Below are 22,047 nucleotides of genomic sequence, written 5' to 3'. Positions count from 1 at the left end.
CTAAATTTTGTACATATGATTCCTTCTGCTTTTTGGTATCATATCCAAAAAATCATTGCCAAATGGCACAAAGATTTTGCCCTGTTTTTTCTCTTTTGTTACCTATGCTTTTGATGTCATATCCAAAAAATCATTGCCAAGTCCAATGACACAAAGTTTTTTTCCCTGTTTTCTTCTAAGAGTTTTATAGTTTTACTTTTAGGTCTTTGGTCCATTTTGAGTTAATTTTTTTATATAGTGTAAGAAAGAGTTCAACTTCATTCTTTTGTATGTGGATGTTCAGTTTTCCAAGCACTATTTACTGAAAAGATCATTCTTTCCCCCTTTGAATGGTCTTGGCATCCTTGTTGAAAATCAATTGACCATATATCCAAGGGATTATTTTTAGGCTCTCTCTATTCTATTCCATCGTTCTGTATGCCTCTCCTTATGCTGGAACAACACTGTTTTAATTACTGTAGCTTTGTGTAGTGAGTTTTGAAATCAGGTAATGTAAGTCCTCCAAAGTTTATTCTTCTTTCTCAAGATCATTTTTATATTTCCGCAAAAAATGCCATTGAGGTCTTGATAGGCATTGCCTTGCATCTGTAGATCACATTGGGTAGTATTGCCTTTTTAACAATATTGTCTTTCAATCCACAAACACAGGATGTCTTTCCATATGTGGGTTATTTTTAAAGTAACTATTTATGTGAAAAACACACATTATAAAAAGATCAAACAATATGGTAAAGTACAGAGAAAGAACTTAAAAGACACTTGCTCCTTGACAGAAAAGCTATGACCAACCTAGACAGCATATTAAAAAGTAGAGACATTACTTTACCAACAAAGGTCCATATAGTCAAAGCTATGGTTTTTCCGGTAGTCATGTATGGATGTGAGAGTTGAACCATAAAAAAGACTGAATGCCAAAGAATTGATGCTTTTGAGCTGTGGTGTTGGAGAATACTCTTGAGAGTCCCTTGGACTGCAAGGAAATCAAACTAGTCAATCCTAAAGGAAACCAGTCCTGAATATTCATTAGAAGGACTGATGCTGAAGTTGAAGCTCCAGTATTTTGGCCACCTGATGCAAAGAGCTGACTCACTAGAAAAGACCCTGATGTTGGGGAAGATTGAAGGCAGGAGGAGAAGGGGACAACAGAGGACACGATGGTTGGATGGCATCACTGATTCAATGGACATGGGTTTGAGCAAGCTCTGGGAGTTGGTGAAGGACAGGGAAGCCTGGCGTGCTTCAGTCCATGGGGTCACAAAGAGTCGGACATGACTGAGCGACTGAACAACAACAACAACAGAGAAAGAAAGAACAAATTGCCACGAACCTCACTACACATTGATAAGGACTGCTAACTTTTGAGGGAGCATCCTTCTGAGCACCTCTCATTTAAAATTTTACATAAAAATAATTTGTGGCTTTTTCCTACTTAATATGTAATAGATGTTTTTCAATGTCAATGACTAGATTTAAATCATGCTTGTACCATCATTTGCTTAAGCAAACCCATGCCGAAAGACATTTAGTTTGTTGGGCTCTGAGTAATATTTATTAATATCATAGTATTAGTGGTTGAAAAAATAGTTTGATGTTTGATGTTTTCTCTTTTGAATGAAGAGAGATACTAGTTTTTCATCTAATCAATTCCTGCATATCCAATGTCCTATATAAAGCATAAGTAATAGATCTCAGGTGCAGTAGGTGCAACAATGAAAAGTAAAGAACCAGATAGTTGTTTAGAGATTTGTTTATACTCTACTATACTCTATACCTCAGTGAATAATAATAAATGTACAACCAAGTGAAATAAAACTTTGTAAAATCATAGGAACTGGGTATTCAGTTTATTCTCCTTTCACCTTTCAGGAAGAAAGCATGAGTTTAATGAATAGAGAAGCAATGCATGAATGGTGAGTAGTGTACATTGAATTTCTGTTGTACACATATTGTTATATCTTTTTTTAGATAGGCAAACTTCACTTCTAATGTCTTTTTTTTGCAGGGAGGTACAAAATACAATACAGCTAGGTCAATCTTGGAAAGAAAATTTGAGCCTAGTATGGTATTACCCCTTCAATTTTGTAGAAAATTTGAATTTTTTACTGATTTTTAATGTTGGTGCTACCTAGTTTTGCTGTAATTTCTAGAAACTTAAACTCTCATTTGAAACTAAGATTATATGTGTTGCATAATTTTTATTGCTCTTAAGAAACAGTTTATAGGGAATTCCCTGGTGGTCCAGTGGCTAAGACTCTGCGCTTCTGATACAGGGGGGCTGGGTTCGATCCCTGGTCAGGGAACTAGATCCCGCATGCCACAACTAAGACTCTATGCAGCCAAATGAATAAAAATAAATGTTTAAAAAAAAAAAAAAGAAACAGTTTATGATTTACCCATAAAGTAACTAATTGTTTGAGAGTGGGGTTCAAAATCAGTGGTTGTCTTATACAAACACCATTGTTACTGTGGACCAATTTCCTCTCTGTCCTAGTGAGTCTAAAAGAAGTTCAGTTGTGCTGATTGCATGCTTAGATGAAAAAGTTATAAATGATTTTGCCCTTCTATGTAATTTAATGACAATATGTTTAAGTTTTAAACCACAGTCAATGGATTTACTGGGAAAATACTGCATTTTTATGCCTGTAACACATATACTCCTACTAACATTTTAGTGTACCGCCTTTAATTTAAACATGTTGCATGTTTTAAAGGTAGTTACAGCCCTTGCTAACATTTTTAAATGTCCCTGTACATATTATAATTACTCAGTTGTGGTAGTTGAGTGAGTTTTCCATGAACATCTTTAGTGTTCTTTTCCATGGTTATCTCAGACAATGACAGAGTAAGAATTGAGCTGAAATTTGAGTAGAAGAGATTCTGCTTAGGTGTCAGTTTCTAGATTTGGGGATTATTAGGTAGGGAAATGAATTGTCAGCAGAAGCAGTGACATCTTATTTTCTTTTGGGCTCAGACTGCCTTAGATGGGCATCTGTCTTTGATTTAGGAATAAGTCCTGAAGAAAGAGGGCTTCCCAGGTAGCGCTAGTGGTAAAGAACCCACCTGCCAATGCAGGAGATGTAAGAGACTCGGGTTTGATCCCTGGGTCAGGAATATCCCCTGCAGGAGGCCATGGCAACTCACTCCAGTATTCTTGCCTGGAGAATCCTATGGACAAAAGAGCCTGGTGGGCTCCATAGGGTCACAGAGACATGACTAAAGCAACTTATCACAGCATAGCACCTGAAGAATGAATAGATAACCTCTGGAGGCTGTCATTTTTCATGTTTTGGTACTAAAACAATTTTTAGAGGCTGTTAGAGTCCTTTAACTAACTCAATTCTAATTACTTTGGATGTTGGTATGAGTGAGTGAGTAAATTGCCACGTGTGTTAGAAGGAAGAAACATGCAATATAACTATACTTGTGTCTTGGAGAAGAAAAAGGCATATTTTAAAGTCCTGAATTGTGCAGTCCTGATTTTGTCCATGTAAAAAAAAATCTAAGCTGTTTGTTTTTGCTGTCCCATTTGTATCTTAGTTTTAACCAAATCTTTTTTGATCCTTTCCTGGACAAGTACTGTAGTTTTCGATAATAAAGCACAGGTCAAATCCAAAGAGAAAGATTGAAACTTAGGATTTGTGTATATATTAAGTGTTGCTCAATGTTGAGTACCCACATTCTAGGTCTTTTTGGAGGTGTGAGGGAAACCCCTCATCAGGTATGTAGCTCCCTTTCCCAAAAGGCAAAATGTTCCTTTGCTTCTTGAAGTGAATCTTGGGTTCCCTGCTTGCTTTAAGATGATGAGAGCTCCATGGTACAACCACTAATGCAGTAAGGATTCTCTTCCCCATGCCGTATCTGTCACCCTCAGTATTTGATAAGTAAGCAATAGGTGCTACAGTTGTTCACTGCTTTCTGCTTATACAGAGTAACAATGAGGTAGAGAAACCATCTCCTGCAAACTGCACTGATTTAATTCCAGCATCTGCAGCAGCTTCTCTCACCAAGGTAAGAAAGGAGTGTCTAAAAGTCTGTGTCCCTTGAAATATTTGTAAGACTTAAATGTTTCACTTTTGAGGGATATATTTTGCTATAGTATGTCTGATTCTAAATGACAGTCTTCCCTTCCTTTTCATTTCTTAAACTATTATCTACATATTACAAAAGTCACCAACTTTTAGGTACATGATTTGATTAATTTTGGTAATTGTGTACAATCCTGTAACTGTAACCATAATCAAGATATAGAACAATTTTCACACTCTAAACAGTTTCCTCGTGATCTTTTTGCACTTGATCTCCTTCCCCACCACCTCCACCTACTCTGGGAAACCACTGATCTGCTTTCTGAGAAAAGTGGTGGTTTTAAAACCTCTGTTCCAATTCAGTGTTAGCAATGTTTTTCTCCATCACTAGAAACTTGTGTGAGTTGCACTGGCTTGCCTCCAAGTCCTATGCAATGATTTACAATGTAAGTTTCTATTGTATGAAAATACCAAATTGCTTATAAAACAAGAATTTGAGAAAACTTAAAAGAAATTATACCAAGTTCAATCCCTGGCTGGGAAACTAAGATCCTGCAAGCTACAAGGTACAGCCAAAAAAAAAAAAAATAGATCCAGGTTCCATGACAACCGAAAAAGTAATGTCTTCTTAGCTAAATTAAAATGCTATTGTTTTGGTTTTTCATTTTGTATTATTGAAAAGATTCAAGTGACTAAGAACATGTGAGAACATGTGAACATATGAAGAATCAGTAATTCATTAACACTGTCTGACATAGTTTTCCTTTCACTCGGCTTGTTCATAAGGATCAGAGTTAACTCTTAAATGAACTTTTAACAACGATACCCTCTCATTCATTCATGATTTTCACCTGGACTCAAGACAGGTCAGAGCTAGGACTGTGGGTCCTTCTAGCTTTTCCCCCCACAACTTGGGAAAATCCTGAATCCTTATAAATTACAAGTCAGTTTGCTGTCCTGCGGCTTTCCTGTTTTTACCTACATTTAGAGACAAGCAATGAAATCATGTATTGTGGGATGCTACATAGAGTTCTCTTTTAGTGTATATCTTTAGATCTGCTATAATGAAATAGTCACAGCTGATCTTATTCAAATGTTTTCTTATAATGATTATGATAATTTTATTTTAGAAGTTAAAGTGCCGCCAATACCATTAGATAAAGTGTCCTTGGCCCATTAAAAAGAAAAGGTACTTTTATCTACCAACAGAAATAAGTATAACTTATTATTTTTGTAAGATATCATATAAAATCAAGTATTATACATAAATTCATTTAAAAGAATTTATTTATTTAAAATATATTTGATAAATTACTAGAGGCCATTTGTCTTACTTAAATGAAACTATATGTAAAGACATTTTGAGAGCTATCAAGTGCCATATAAATGTGAACTGAAAACTTCAATTCCAGTTTAGTCAACTAGTTGCCTTAAATACCTTCTGAAACAAGGTGGGGAATGAATAAACAGAGTGAATTAGTCATCAAATATCCTGCTGAATCTCAACCCCTGCGCTGCCCTGCCACCACACATACACATTAATATCATATGAATAAGTTGACACAAATTAGATGCACTTACAACACTAAAAATATATACTAATGTGTATGTCCTTTGATGGTTAACTTGTTTATGTGGGCTATTTTTGGTTAAATATATGGAAAATGACCCACCTACTCAGTAATAAAAGGATAGGGAAAGAACAGCAGTTTTTTTTTTTTTTTAAACTCCTACAGTTCTGGATCCCATTTCTCATCCCTGCCTCACTAAGCTATTTATTTCCTTTTTTTTTCTTGATATAACTACTGAATTATAGGCTTAGTACAAAGTTTAACTATAATAGGGAGGGGAAAATGGATAAATGGGAAAGGGCAGTAAACTTAAAAATGTATATTTGTGAAAAATCCATTAAGATGGGAAAGAAGAAGGAGAAAGAACAAGAAATGGAAGGGGAGAGGTAAAGGAAGGAGAAGGAGGAACGTAAAACTAGAGAGAAGGAAACTGAAATGGACTGCAGTGTTCCACGCATTTGGCATAAATTAGTGGCAGTCTTTCTAACAACATAACAAACTCAGCATGTTCTCATTATGTTCTAAGACTTAGAAGAGAATGGCTTTCCTGGTGGCTCAGCGGTAAAGAATCCCCTGGCCAACACAGGAGACATGTGTTCGATCTCTGGGTCAGGAATTTCCCCTGGAGAAGGAAGTGGCAACCCACTCCAATATTCTTGCCTGGGAAATCCCATGGACAGAGGAGCCTGGTGGGCTATAGTCCATGGGGTCACACAAAGGTCAGACACAACTTTGAGACTAAACACACACAATAAGTTATAAACTTGATCATCAGTTTTACTCACATTCAGACCTGGTTATCACGTTAATGTGTAACATTTCCTTCAAAGTCAAGGTTTTTAACAATGCAGTTTTCTGTGATTAAGTGTTTTCCATAGTATTGAAAAAATATATTTGTTCATTGTATTCTACAAAAAATCCATCTACTTATTCATTGTGTATGTTTAGCAAAATAAGGATAGCAATAACTTGAAGTTTTAAAATAAGGAATGAGGTTAAATTATGGTATATCCTTAATACATACCTTTATAAACATATACAGAATTTAGTTAATAATATGAGAAAAATTATAATCATAAAAAAGATTACATATCACATTATTCACAGTGCAAATCCAATTTTGTTCAAAAAACAATTACATATACACACATATTCAGGAACTACTGAAAACAGTGATCTCTGGATAATTGCAATGTAAAAAATTTTCCTTTTGTTTTTCTTTTATAAATTAATTGCAGTGAACAAGTTTTACTTTTGCAGTTGAAAGCATAATAGACACATTAGATAAAATATATCTACCTTGATATGCATTCTTTGTCATAGGTGAAATGACATCTGAATACCATCCAAAGAGAATTTTCCAAGACTCAACCAACATGCTTTCTTCTGATACTAATCCCGGTGTTTGATAGGAATGTGTGGTAAGTATTAACATGAGACTTTGAGCATTCATTGGCCACTTTTGGTTTTTCGGTCTACTTTGGCTATTGTACATATTCAAAAGTGTGGTATATTATGAAATATTTTTAGTAAGTTTTATAAAATGACTATCCCAAATGGATACTATTAAATTTAGTTCTTCTACCCAACACTTAGTATATGGTAGACACATTTTTAGAAGTGGGCTTTTGGCATTAGATTAAGAGGTATTAGAGAAATATTAATACATAAAAATGCAAGCTTGGGAAAGAGTCATCTGCCCATCTTTTCTAACTTGGATTTTTGTGTACTTTGTTAGGCTGAGCATGTGATTTAAAAGTGTGTCAAGAAAGCAACTTTTAATAATCAAAATGGAAAATACAGTGAATGGATTTTTATTATCATTACTGTTGGTTTTGTTTTACTCCTCTTATGAAACTGCTGCTGTAACCAGTGCCAATCCCTTGTTTATTTTGCATTCATTTGTACACAAAGTGCAGAGATCTCTTGAATTCTGTTATCAATGAGTGGCATTTTCTTTTCCTAATCGATCCTCAGATGTTCTTGATAGAAACAACAGCAGTGCAGGATCATCTCATAATTCACCAGCTAAAATCAGCACTGTCACAAACTCTCCTGTGTTGCCTTCTGATTCTAGTTCTCCATTTATTGCGATTGATGAACTTTCACCTAAATGATTCACTCATCCCAAGACTTTCTCGACAATGGAGAAACACACATGCACTCATTTGCTTGATCTCTCTCTCACACACACACATGTTGGATCAGTAACAGAATTGTCTGTGATATAATTGACTATTTCTTATTTATCCTTTTTTCTCAATTTCCTAAAATTCTGTTTATCTACAGAACTTGCATGTCTAATTCCTGTGTATGTTCTTAAAAGCAACGTAGTAACTTTCAAAGATATTTTCCAAACAAGATGTATCTTGAAGATACAATCATACATCTTCAGGTTGCTAATATATAGAAACATGCTGCGCCTTGACTTTAAAAAAAAAAATTGAGAGTTCTATTTATTTATGTGAATAAAAAATAAATAAAATTTACATTCTAATGAAATATAATTGTTCCATTAATAAACAGGTAAAATGGTTTTGAAAATTATGTGCTGAATATTTATGCTAGTTTTTTTTAATATTTTCAGTAATTGCTAGTTTCCATTCTGTAAAGAAAAATCATCTATCAAAAACAGTTTCAAAAACTAAGCTAGTTATACCGTACTGATCCAAGGATTGCCAATTTTTCACATGAATCCTTGGATGTTTAATTTGTTGGGAAGAAATATGTAGGGGAGGCAAGATGAATGGAAGCTAATTGAATAGCAAGAAAATAATATGTAATTGGGGCTTCACTCAATTTGTACTTAACCTGATTATCCCTGATCAATTTTGTATTCTAATTAAGTGTGAAAAAAGACAATGTAGATAAATTGTGGTCTTTTACATTCTATGAATTACCTTGTATTCATCATCATGACTACTGATTTGATTAAATACAGGCTTAATATGTTAAGGCTTTTCTGCAAGAATCATGTGCTTCCAGTTGTTCCCAAAGGGTTATAAAGATTTGTTTAAAACCCAATTTTCTCTTCAAAAGTCTTAAGGATTTTTTAAATAAGAAAAATCATCTGTTAAAAATTTTAAATCTAAAGTAAGTGCTCTAAGTAATTGGGGCTAGTATTAGCATTTTGAAAAATAGAAATGTGTTATATCATCATGAAATGAAGTTGAGAATTGGTTTAAATTTCCTCAGCTAATGAAGGTAGAAATGGCTATCTAAAATATTTATTAAATGTTTTTCTTTGTCATTAGAACTAATCAGAATGATTGAAATTTGATGTACGTGTATCCCACGTGGGAAAAAGATAGGCATCAAGAATCTTTTGTCAATGGCCCTGATGGAATTGATTAGAATAGATATATATTGTGTGTGTGGGGGGAAGGGCAGATTCTATTCACCAATGGGTAAATGAAACTGAATATTTCTGAGGTGACTGGGATCATCCTGAAACTGGGATAGGATTCTACAAATTGACTTAGGACACGTGAACTATGAATATTGCCTTTGTTATTTAGCTTCTTGCCAGACTTTAGTTGATGAATTGTGAACATATAAGGGGGCTCTCACAGAATGAGGTATGATTGCAGTGATGTTACTTGCTGAAATTATATATTATTGACAAAAAAAAGGTCCCCATGCTTTATTTGACAGTTCAGCAAAAAAAAAAAAAAAAAAAGTTTTTCAGAATGGAAAAAGGATGGAGAAAGTAAGCAATGAGGGTGAGACTGTAACTCAGTGTGTGAGGAACTTTCATCCAGAAATCTTGGTAATCTTGACTATATCATCTAATACACTTTTTTTCAACTCAGACAATTTCTTTCACTCTATTTTCTTAGTTTTTATTGTTTTAGTTGAATCCTAGGGTGCCACAACTCACTATAATATGCTCAGAATTGAGGACTTTGTGGTTGGTTTTCCATTCTATTACCTTTTGAACTTGTATATTGGGAGGCTCCATTTCTTAAATGATTTTCCATTTATTAATTTTCAGATCAAGGCAATTCTAAGTTTTACATGAGATATTTTGTGGTTAAGTTTTAAAAATTATAATAAGACTATGTTTTGTAATTCTAAACATGCCGAGGAACTGCCATACCAATTTTCCACAGTGAAGGACATGTACTAGTTTCCTAGGCTACAATAACAAAGTACCACAAACTGGGTAGCCCAAAATAATAGAAATGGATTATATCTGTAGAGACCCTATTTTCAAATAAGGTCACATTAAGAGGTGCAGGGAGTTAGAACTTCACCATTATCTTTCTGTGGACATAATTCAACCCACAACAGGATGGTTTTGGAATTTTTGATTGTTTCAATTTTTTTAAATTAGTTTCTTAAATCACCTATCTTATAATTCATCTTTAAAAATGTAAGAACAAGAGGTGATCATATTGTACACGTGTTTGTATGTCTTCTTATACATTTAAATATATATTATAAATGTATATATGTGTACATATATGCTAGTTTTCACATTGTCAGTAAGAGGATAAATGAAAATGGAAATATGTTTTTCAAATATTTTAAAAGCATCATTTTTAATCCTTAAATATGTGTTCATGTTCAATCACATATTCCTATTTTACTTACAACCTTCTAAAAGAGCAGTACTCAAATTTATCCTAACATGAAAACTCACTGCAGTAATAAGTTAGATTCTCAGATCAGGAAAAAGATATGGTTCTTCAAATTTATAATGACTAAATCAACTAATCGAGTTTGAAATATCAAGTATATTCAATAAGTATTGAATATTTTCTGTGTACACAAACTATGCTTAAAACTGTATATGAAAATGAGTGAGATACCTTTCCTATTGTCAAGCAGGATAAGTGTGAAAATAATGATACAAGGTAGTCTAAGATAGTATGACCATAAATACATACATGAAAAGATCTCTGTACTATAAAAGTAGGAGAGAGAGACAATAGTGAAATCACAGAAGCTTAGAACTTAAAGCAGTTTCACTTCAGTCACTCAGTCATGTCCGACTCTTTGTGACCCCATGAACTGCAGCACGCAAGGCTTTCCTGTCCATCACCAACTCCCAGAGCTTGCTCAAACCCATGTCCATTGAGTCAGTGATGCCATCCAACCATCTCATCCTCTGTCATCCCCTTCTCCTCCTGCCTTCCATCCTTCCCAGAATCAGGGTCTTTTCCAATGAGTCAGCACTTCACATCAGGTGGCCAAAATATTGGAGTCTCAGCTTCAGCATCAGTCCTTCCAATGAACATTCAGGACTGATTTCCTTTAGGATGGACTGGTTGGATCTGCTTGCAGTCCAAGGGACTCTCAAGAGTCTTCTCCAACACAATTCAAAAGCATCAATTCTTTGGTGCTCGGCTTTCTTTACAGTCCAACTCTCACATCCATACATGACTACAGGAAAAACCATAGCTTTGACTAGACGGACCTTTGTTGGCAAAGTAATGTCTCTGCTTTTTAATATGCTACCTAGGTTGGTCATAGCTTTTCTTCCAAGGAGCAAGTATCTTTTAATTTCATGGCTGCAGTCACCATCTGCAGTGGTTTTGGAGCCCAAGAAAATAACATCTGTCACTGTTTCCATTGTTTCCCCATCTTTCTGCCATGAAATGATGGGACCGGATGCCAGGATCTTCATTTTTTGAATGTTGAGTTTTAAGCCAACTTTTTCACTCTCCTCTTTCACCTTCATCAAGAGGCTTTCTTTAGTTCATCTTTGCTTTCTAAGGGTGGTATCATCTTCATATCTGAGATTATTGATATTTCTCCTGGCAATCTTGATTCCAGCTTGTGCTTCATCCAGCCCGGCATTTCGCATGATGTTCTCTGCATATAAGTTAAATAAGCAGGGTGGCAATATACAGCCTTGCCGTACTCCTTTATCAATTTTGAACCAGTCCATTGTTCCATGTCTGGTTCTAACTGTTGCTTCTTGTGCATACAGGTTTCTCAGGAGGCAGGTAAGGTGGTCTGGTATTCCTATCTCTTGAAGAATTTTCCATAGTTTATTGTGATCCACACAGTCAAAGGCTTTAGCATAGTCAATAAAGCAGAAGTAGATGTTTTTTCTGGAATTCTTTTGTTTTCTATATGATCCAATGGATGTTGGCAATTCAATCTCTGCTTCCTCTGCCTTTTCTAAATCCAGCTTGAACATCTGGAATTTCTCAGTTCACATACTGTTGAAGCTTAGCTTGGAGAATTTTGAACATTACTTTGCTAGCATGTGAGATGAGTGCAACTGTGCGCTAGTTTGAATGTTCTTTGGCATTGTCTTTCTTAGGGATTGGAATGAAAACTGACCTTTTCCAGTCCTGTGGCCACTGCTGAGTTCTCCAGTTTTCCAAATTTGCTGGCATATTGAGTGCAGCACTTTCACAAAATCATCTTTTAGGATTTGAAATAGCTCAACTGGAATTCTATCACCTCCACTAGCTTTGTTCATAGTGATGCTTCCTAAGGCCCACTTGACCTTGCACTACAGGATGTCTGGCTCTAGGTGAGTGATCACACCCTCGTGGTTGTCAGGGTCACTAAGATCTTTTTTGTATAGTTCTTCTGTGTATTCTTGCCACCTCTTCTTAACATCTTCTGCTTCTGTTAGGTCCATACTGTTTCTATCCTTTATTGAGCCCATCTTTGCATGAAATGTTCCCTTGGTATCTCTAATTTTCTTGAGATCTCTAGTCTTTCCCATGCTATTCATTTCCTCTATTTCTTTGCATTGATCACTGAGAAAGGCTTTCTTATCTCTCCTTGCTATTCTTTGGAACTCTGCATTCAGATGGATATATCTTTCCTTTTCTTTTTTGCCTTTAACTTCTGTTCTCTTCTCAGCTATTTGTAAGGCCTCCTCAGACAACCATTTTGCCTTTTTGCATTTCTTTTTCTAGGGGATGGTTTTGATCACTGCCTCCTGTACAATGTTATGAACCTCCGTCCATAGTTCTTCAGGCGCTCTGCCTATCAGAACTAATCCCTTGAATCTATTTGTCACTTCCACTGTATAATTGTAAGGGATTTGATTTAGGTCATACCTGAATGGTCTAGTGGTTTAAAGGAGTTTAGAAATCTTTTAATCTACCTCTCAATGCAGGAATCCTTTTAAGAATTCCAGACAGGTTGTCTTTTAGCTTTAGTTTAAAATCTTGTGATTTCAAAGTGATTGACTGAATCCCTCACAGGCCAGCCAGTTCATTCTATTGATGGACAGTTCTTGGTATTAGAAAGTTCTTATATTAAAGAGGGGTGTGGGGTTAGAATTTGTATCTCAGTGGCCTGTTTCACTGGCTCTTTAGAATTGAGGCAAATCAAATGAGCTATTAAAAGCACATGAGTTAAGATTCTAATTCTGCATTAATCTTTGTTCCTGCTCCCTGAATTATTAGTACTCCCACTACAGCATATTTAATCTCGTCTTCTAAATGAATTTTTAAAATTCACCTGGAAGCAACTATATATAAATATCCATGATGAAAATGCATGTATGGTACTTTGGATATCTATGGAGAAAACTAATTACAATTTGCCTGAAGTGTTTTTAAATATTTTAAATCTTAGAAAGTTGAGCTTGAAGAATCTATCATATACATAGACTTCACTCTCAGATAGTTGAAATTCTGCATTTTAAAAAGGCAAGAGAATAATAAGTTACTCTGGTGAAAAGGTAGCTTTCTTTCCCTTAAGTTCCATGATATCTCACAGATTTCTTAAAATGTGCTTCTTAACCTGAAAGTAAATAAGATTAATTTTTCCAAATGTCCATAAGGTATAGGTGAAAAGAGTCACACATCATATAGAATGCTGGAAACTTGCTCAACTTTCTTAATAGTGGGAGACATAGTCTCTCAGAAGAAATGTGTTAAATTGATACAGTTATTAACTGAATCCTATAAATTGACCAATAAGCTATAGTATGAAATTGGAGATCTCTGTGGCATTACTGACAAAAAAGTAAATTGATAACACTGGTTCACATCAGCCTTTTAGTTGACTGACCAGTCTACATTATTAGTGAGCACAGGAGTCAGAAAGCCTGACTTGTAGCTCCAGCTCTGTCACTGGCACTGTATGACTTTGGGCAGGTCACATCACCTCTCCGTGTTTCATATTTCCAATCTGTAAAACAGAGCTGGGCTAGGTATTTCTAAGATCCCTTCTGCATCTTAAAATTTTACTGATTCTGTAAAAACATCTGCCTTCATCTTTGCTAGCATGACAGTGAAAGTCATGATGACATTAAACTCCAAAAGGCTTCAAGAAAATATTTAAGAAATTAAGACAGCTTTCTATCTAATATTTTGATTCTTTCTGGCAATAAGAAATTCATTCTGTTTAGCCTCATCAATAGTTTCTTCTCTTCTATGAATTATGCATGCTTTATGATGAAATGTGGAAAGCTAATTCCCCCCTGGTTTCTTGTTTTGTGTGGAAAAATGATCCTCTCAGGAGTTCCATATTAATAACAAGTTCCACTGACAAAACACTCACCATAAAGTTTTCTTTCTACTATAACTACAGCTTGAGACAAAAAGAGAGATATAGTTTGTCTATTTGTTTCAGAGTAGCAAAGGAGACAGGGCCAAAAGCAACATCAACTATAAAAATTCTATCCCAATACACATTTGGAAGTGCTCAACAAGTACTAGAAAGCAGATAAACAGCAAAATAGCCTTTTCTTTTTCCTTGATAAGTACTGTATGGCTATGAGAAAAAATTTCTTCCTCTATTGCAGTTTAGTTGATTTCTTAGCATGATTCGTGTTTGATAACTCTCCACTGAACACAAATGAAAAAGGACATACCTGAAAGTCGCAAACAGCTGGTCCGTGACTTTGTGCTGAGGAAAGAAATATTTTGAAATCACATTATCCAGCAGAGGAACCTCACTGTAGTTTTCATTTCTAGTCCCGCTTTTCTGAGAGGAAAGGTTTAGTTTGCTTTCTTTATTTTTTTAAATTTAGTGGAGGAAAATTGATTTACCCTAGGTGTCCATCAATAGTTTGCTTTCTTAACTAGACATATTAAACTCTGCAGTGGTTTACATTGTCATATTCTTCTATAGTATTTTTATAAGTGTGAGGTCTTTGGAGAGAAAATTGCTAAGGCTAGCATGTTAGGGCTGTCAAGGGACGTTCAGCTAAAATTCCCTTAAACTTGATTTAGAATACATCCTCATGCCACATTGATTATCCAAGGTTTTAAAAACTTGTGTAATAAACAAAGCTGTTGAGAGCATGGGGAAAGTGGTATATGAATTCACTGCGGTGGATTCTTAATGTCCTTTCTGGAGGAAGTTTGAACAAATGAATGAATGAACGTGAAGTCTCTCAGTCATGTCCAACTCTTTGCGACCCCATGGACTGTAGCCTACCAGGCTCCTCCGTCCATGAGATTTTCCAGGCAAGAGTACTGGAGTGGGTTGCCATTTCCTTCTCCAGGAGATCTTCCTGACCCAGGGATTGAACCTGGGTCTCCCACATTGTAGGCAGACGCTTTACCATCTGAGTTCTGAAGGAAGTTTAGTATGTATCAAAAACCTTCAAAATGTGTACATCTTTTAAAACTTCTTTTATTTTTTTGGCTCTGCTGGGTCTTTGTTGCTGCACAGGCTTTTCTCTAGTTGTGGTAAGTGGTGGCTGTTCTCTAGTTGCAGTGCACGGGCTTCTCATTGTGGTGACTTCTCTCGTTGCTGAGCACAGGCTCTAGGGCATTCAGGCTTCAGTAGCTGTAGCCTGTGGGCTCAGTAGTTGCAGCTCCTGGGCTCTGTAGTATGGGCTCAGTAGTTGTGGTGCACAGACTTAGTTGTCCTGTGGCACGTGGGATATTCCTGGACCAGGGATCGAACCTGTATCTCTTGCATTGGCAAGCAGATTCTTTACCACTGAGCCACCAGGGAAGCCCCCAAATGTGTACATCTTTTGATATAGCAACTCTTCTAGGGATTTTTCTTAGGAGAAAATATAGGACAAGTTGAAATAGATGTAACATTACTGTAACATTATTTGTCACTTTGGAAAACCTAACATTTTTGACAAATTGGGCTGGGACAACTGAATATCCATGTGCAAAACAATGAAATTCGACTCCTACCTTATACCGTATACAAAAATTAACTCAAAATGGATCAATGACCTAAATATTAACACCTAAAGATCTTTTCAAGAAAATTGGAAATACCAAGGGAACATTTCATGCAAAGATGGGCACAATAAAGGACAGAAATGGTATGGACCTAACAGAAGCAGAAGATATTAAGAAGAGGTAGCAAGAATACACAGAAGAGCTGTACAAAAAAGGTCTTCACAACCCAGATAATCACGATGGTGTGGTCACTGACCTAGAGCCAGATATCTTGGAATGTGAAATCAGGTGGGCCTTAGGAAGCAATACTATGAACAAAGCTAGTGGAGGTGATGGAATTCCAGCTGAGCAATTTCAAATCCTAAAAGATGATACTGTTAAAGTGTTGCACTCAATATGCCAGCGAATTTGGAAAACTCACCAGCGGCCACAGGACTGGAAAATGTCAGTTTTCACTCCAATCCCAAATAAGGGCAATGTCAAAGAATGTTCAAACTACTGTATAATTTCACATGCTAGCAAGGTAATGTTCAAAATCCTTCAAGTTAGGCTTCAACAGTACATAAACTGAGAACTTCCAAATGTAGAAGCTGGATTTAGAAAAGGCAGAGGAACCAAAGATCAAATTGCCAACATCTGTTGTATCATGCAGAAAACAAGGAAATTCCAGAAAAACATCTGCTTCTGCTTTATTGATTATGCTAAAGCCTTTGACTGTGGATGACAGAAAAATGCAAAAGTATTAAAGAGATGGGAATACCAGACAACCATACCTGCCTCCTGAGAGACCTGTATGCAGGTCTAGAAGCAACAGTGAGAAATGGACACAGAACAACGGACTGGTTCCAAATTGGGAAAGGAGTATGGCAAGGCTGTATATTGTCACCCTGCTTATTTAACTTACATGCAGAGTACACCATTTGAAGTGCCAGGCTGGATGAAACAGAAGCTGGAATCAAGATTGCCGGGAGAAATATCAACAACTTCAGATACACAGATGATACCACTCTAATGGCAGAAAGTGAAGAGAAACTAAAGAGCCTGTTAATGAGGGTGAAAGAGTAGAGTGAAAAAGCTGGCTTAAAATTCAACATTCAAAAAATGAAGACCATGGCATCCGGTCCCATCACTTCATGGCAAATAGAAGGGGAAAAAATTGAAACAGTGCCAAATTTTATTTTCTTGGGCTCCAAAATCACTGTGGATGGCAACTGCAAGCCATGAAATTAAAAGATGCTTGTTCCTTGGAAGAAAAGCTATGACAAACCTAGACAACATATTAGAAAGCAGAGACATCACTTTACTGACAAAGATCCATATAGTTAAAGCTATGATTTTTCTAGTAGTCAGGTACATATGTGAGAGTTGGACCATAAATAAGCCTGAACACTGAAGAATTGCTGCTTTTGGACTGTGGTGCTGGAGAAGACTCTTGAAAGTTCCTTGGACAGCAAGGAGATCAAACCAGTCAATCCTAAAGGAAATCAACCCTGAGTATTCATTGGAAGGACTGATGGTGAAGTTGATGCTCCAACACTTTGGCCACCTGATGTGAAGAGTTAACTCATTGGAAAATACCTTGGTGCTGGGAAAGATTGAGGGCAGGAGAACTGGGCAACAGAGAATGAAATGGTTGGATGGCATCATTGACTCAATGGACATGAGTTTGAGCTAACTCAGATGATGAAGGACAGGGAAGCCTTGCACGCTGCAGTCCATGGGGTCATAAAGAGTCGAACACAACTTAGTGACTGAACAACAACAAAACCATTAAATTCTTAGAAAAAGAAGAGGGTAAATATTTATGACCCTGGATTTAGCAATGGATTCTTAGATATAGCACCAAAAGTATAAGCAACAAAAGGAAAAATAAATTGAACTTTATATAAATTAAGAACTTTTGTGAATCAAAGAACATTATCAAGGCAGTGAAAAGGCAACCTATAGTGTAAAAAAAATTTGTAAATCATATCTGATCAGGGTTTAATTCTGAATATGTAAGCAATTCTGATAGCTCAACAACAAAAATCCCAATTAAAATATGGGCAAAAGACTTCATGAATACACATTTCTCTGAAGAAGATATATAGATGGTCAATAAGCACATGAAAAGATGTTCAGCATTATTAGTTATTAGGGAAATGCAAATCAAAACCACAAAGAGATGCCATTTCATACATGAGGATGGCTCTAATAAAAAAGACAGAAAGTAGCAAGTATTGGTGGAGATGCAGAGAAATGGGACTCTTACACCTTTCTCACTGGAATGTAAAATGACACAGCAACTGTGGAAAACAGTTTATCAGTTCCTCAAAATATTAAACACATAGTTATCATACGATCCAATAATTCCACTCCTTTAAAACAAAGCCTTGAACAGGTACTTGTATGCCAGTGTTCCTTGCAGCATTATTCATTCATAAAAGCCAAAAGGTTGAAACAACTTGCGTCCATCACCAGATGAATGGATAAAATGTGGTATGTCCATACCAAGAACTATTATCCAGCCACAAAAAGGAATGAAGTTCTGACACATGCTACAACATGGGTGAACCTTGGAAACATTATAAGTGAAATAAGCCAGACACAAAAGGATAAATATTGCATGTCACCACTTACACAAATTCGTAGAAGCAGAAAGTAGATTACCAGGTTACCAGAGGGGGGATGGGGATTCTTAATGCATACAGAATATCTGTTTGAGATGATGAAAAACCTTTGGAAATATAGAGTGGGAATGTAATTGTGAATATAAACTTCCCAGGTAACACTGTTGGTAAAGAATCCGCCTGCCAGTGCAGGAAACACAAGAGATGCGGGTTTGATCCCTGGGCTGGGAACATCCCCTGGGGTAGGAAATGGTAACCCACTTCAGTATTCTTGCTGAAATATTCCATGCACAGAGGAGCCTGGTAGGCTACAGTCCATGGGGTCACAAAGAGTTGGACACGACTGAGCACACATGCACGCAATGTGCTGAATTGTATACTTCAATATGGTTAAAATGGCAAGTTTTATGTAAAAAACTAGAAACCTAATGTCTAACACTAAAGTATCAGTTAAGCCAGCACTTATCAGAGTGTTTTATAAAATATAAGTAAGTGTCCTGGAGAATTGATGAAGGGAGAGGCCATGGACAATCTCTGGTCATGTAAGTTTGGGGAACTCAGTTAATTCATTTCTTTAACATGTGGAAGCCCAAGAAAGGGAATATGGTATGGGGCATTTTAAACTATTTAACCTAAGTCCTATTTTTTTGAGGGTCATCTTGTAGAACTGATGTTATATAGAATGCCCTCTGGGAAACTTCGGGTAAACAAATTACAGTATAGTCATTCCATGGAAATGTCTGTACCTGTTAAGAATGATGTACCTGTTAAGAATGTTTATACTGTATTGTAAAGTAAAAAAGTAGTGTTATTAATGATATCTCATTTATGTTTTTTAAAAGTATATTTATATATTTTATAGTGATCTATAACAGAAAAAAGTCTGTAAGGCTATATGCCAAAATGTTTACATTTCTAGGAGGTGGAAGATGCATAATTTTGTTTTCATTTGTGTTTCTCTTTGCTTGTCTGTATTTTCATTTTTTTCACATAGCAAATCTGTTACTTGTATAATCAAGTAATAATAGAAGATAAATATGTTTTAGAAACTCATATGCAGCTCTGACTAATGTGAGGGAAAGGGTAAGAGCATCAGTGCTCCCTTACCACTATTGGATTCTTCACTTGTGTGTGTGCGTGTTAAGTCACTTCAGTCCTGTCCAGTCAACTCTTTGCGACCCTATGGACTGTAACCTGCCAGGCTCCTCTGTCCATGGGATTCTCCAGGCATGAATACTGGAGTGGGTTGCTGTGCCCTCCTCCAGGGGATCTTCCCAACCCTGGGATGAAACACACATCTCTTACATCTCCTGCATTGGCAGGTGTAAGAGGTGTAAGGTGCTTTACCTTTAGCACCACCTGGGAAGCCCCCATGCATTGGCAGGAGGGTTCTTTACCACTAGCACCACCTGGGACTCTTCACTTACTTCTATTTTAATTTTCATTGAAGGAGAGTCAAAGAGTCTTTCAACTGTTAGAATGTTCTGCTCATTAAAAAATTCCCCCAGATATTGAACTGAAATCTATCTTCCATTCTTTGGTCTTAATTTGTCATAGGGAATGCCACAAAAATAGGCAAAGTCTATCTATCACCTCTACCCTAGTGGCTCAGATGGTAAAGAATCAGCCTGCAATGCAGGAGACTCGGGTTCAATCCCTGGGTCGGGAAGATCCCCTGGAGAAGGTCATGGCAACCCACTCCAGTGTTCTTGCCTGGAGAATCCCATGGACAAAAGAGCCTGGTGGGCTACAGTTCCATAGGATCGCACAGAGTTGGACATGACTGAGTGACTTAGTAGCAGCATCACCTCTCTCCTAGGTGTAGACTTTCAGATATTTGGCAACAGCTACCATGTCCAGACAGATCTTTTCTACTTTATGTTTCCATTCTAGTCTTTTTTCTCTGAGATGGTTTCCAGGCCTTGTTACCATCCTGGCCATTAGCCTCCAATCTGTCAATATCCTTCAAGTGTGGCACCCACAAATGACTACAACAGTCCACTCTTGTTTTTCACATTTCATTATCAGTTCCTAAAAATTTGTGATATTATTAGATCCCTCTGATTAAAAAAATAACTTCAGATTATTTCCCAGTGCGATATGACTGTACTCTGAATCCTATCCTAAGACTGTATGTGAGAGATACTCAATTATCTATTTTTTCCCATCTTTTAATTTCTAAAGCTATATAGATGAATAAAATATTCCAGGTCAGTTCCTCATCAGATCTCTTGCATTTATTATAACCTTAATAGAATGTTTGCCAAACACCAAGAGGATAATGAGAGAGCTTCCACACTGATGGTGAGGGCAAGAGGTGCCCTGTAGTCTGGCCAAGGAATCTGAAGAACCTCTTGTCCTATACCATTTTCTACTCTTTGTCTCAGTCATTTGATATCAGCTTTTGGATTAGTCAAGCTTCATCCAGATTAATTGGCCTCTCTATTGAGATGCATTTCATAAGATGACAGTGACAAGCCAGGGTTCACAGTGATGTAGAACATCATATCTTGTCCTTAATCTGATCCCAGATCTCCCAACCATGGCAACCTACTCCAGTATTCTTGCCTGGAGAACCCAATGGACAGAGGAGCCTAGTGGCTACATTCTATAGGGTCACAAAGAGTCTGACACGACTGAGGGACTGAGCACGCATGAGCACTCCCAACCAACCTAGTACATATTGGTCTCCTTTCCAGCCTAGTGAATCCTTTGCCTTTTATTCCTTTTGCCATTCTCCCATATGGTAGGCACTATTTAAAAGAACCTGTTAAACTGTATATACCAGCTCCAAATAGCATTGGCTCTATGCCTTCTACCATGCATATGTTCCTTGCGCTTAGTTTTTTCAAGAGAGCGGTTTCCTAATTGTAGAGACTGACTCTTGGTCCACAGTTTACACAGGATACATATTACTTACACTTGCTAAGCAGATGTATCTTTAAATTTTCAACTTTTGAAGAGTTTTTATTTAAACAGTGTATGGTACAGTGAACTCTAGTCAATATTCTGTAATAACCTCAATGGGAAAAGAATTTGAAAAAGAAAAAAATCAACTCAGTTGAGATATAATTTACACACTTACTATAAATTTCACCTATTTTAAGCTTTCGGTCAAGATATAGACCCCTTCCATGGAAATGTCCACTGACCTTTCATCATTAATCTTCCTCTACTCCTACCACTGGCTCCAGGTTACCACTGATCTCCTTTTTTCATCACCACAGATTAGAGTTCTCTTTTATAGAATTTCATACATATGTATAAAATCATACAGTATATACTCTTTTGTGTCTAGTTGCTTTTGTTTAGAATGTCCTTGAAATCCATTCATGTTGTTTCCTGGATCAGTACTTCATCTCTTTTATTGCTGAGTTGTGTTTTGTTGTATGTATATGGCACAATTTTTGCTTATCCATTCACATTTTGATGGATAGCTGGGTTGTTTCCAGTTATGGGTTATTACAAATAAAGCTGCTATGAATATTTGTGTTTAAGCTTTTGTGTAGATGTGTATTTTAATTTCTCTTGAGTAAATACCTAGTAGGATTGCTATGCTATGTTATGTGAGTGCATGTTTAACTTTGTAAGAAATTGCTGATCTGTTTTCCAAAGTAATTTTACCATTTTATATTCCCACCAGCAATGCATGTTCATTTATGTGGCCCATGTATGTAGTTTGTTTAAATGATAGTTTGATTTTGAAATCCTAATTTTCAAAAGGATTTGTTGTGTTAAATGTTGCTTGAGATAGGAAAGCCATCAA

The 22,047-nt window shown here is 36.4% G+C and overlaps 1 protein-coding gene across 1 annotated transcript in view; it reads left to right on the top strand.

Annotated features, from left to right (window-relative positions):
• Nucleotides 1–4,012, top strand: part of LOC122435820 (PABIR family member 1-like) — a 33,267-nt gene extending 29,255 nt beyond the window's left edge. Inside the window, exons 6-7 of the mRNA XM_043459890.1 lie at nucleotides 1,867–1,910; nucleotides 3,928–4,012. Of these exons, the coding sequence (XP_043315825.1) occupies nucleotides 1,867–1,892 (26 nt within the window). The 3' untranslated portion in view covers nucleotides 1,893–1,910; nucleotides 3,928–4,012. The remainder of the gene's footprint in view (nucleotides 1–1,866; nucleotides 1,911–3,927) is intronic.
• Nucleotides 4,013–22,047: the final 18,035 nt, after the last annotated feature.

The sequence above is a fragment of the Cervus canadensis genome, chromosome X (genome assembly GCF_019320065.1).
Source record: "Cervus canadensis isolate Bull #8, Minnesota chromosome X, ASM1932006v1, whole genome shotgun sequence".
In the NCBI taxonomy this organism is placed as follows: domain Eukaryota; kingdom Metazoa; phylum Chordata; class Mammalia; order Artiodactyla; family Cervidae; genus Cervus; species Cervus canadensis.
Note: the sequence above shows the minus strand (reverse complement) of the source record. Positions and strands in the feature narration are given on the sequence as shown.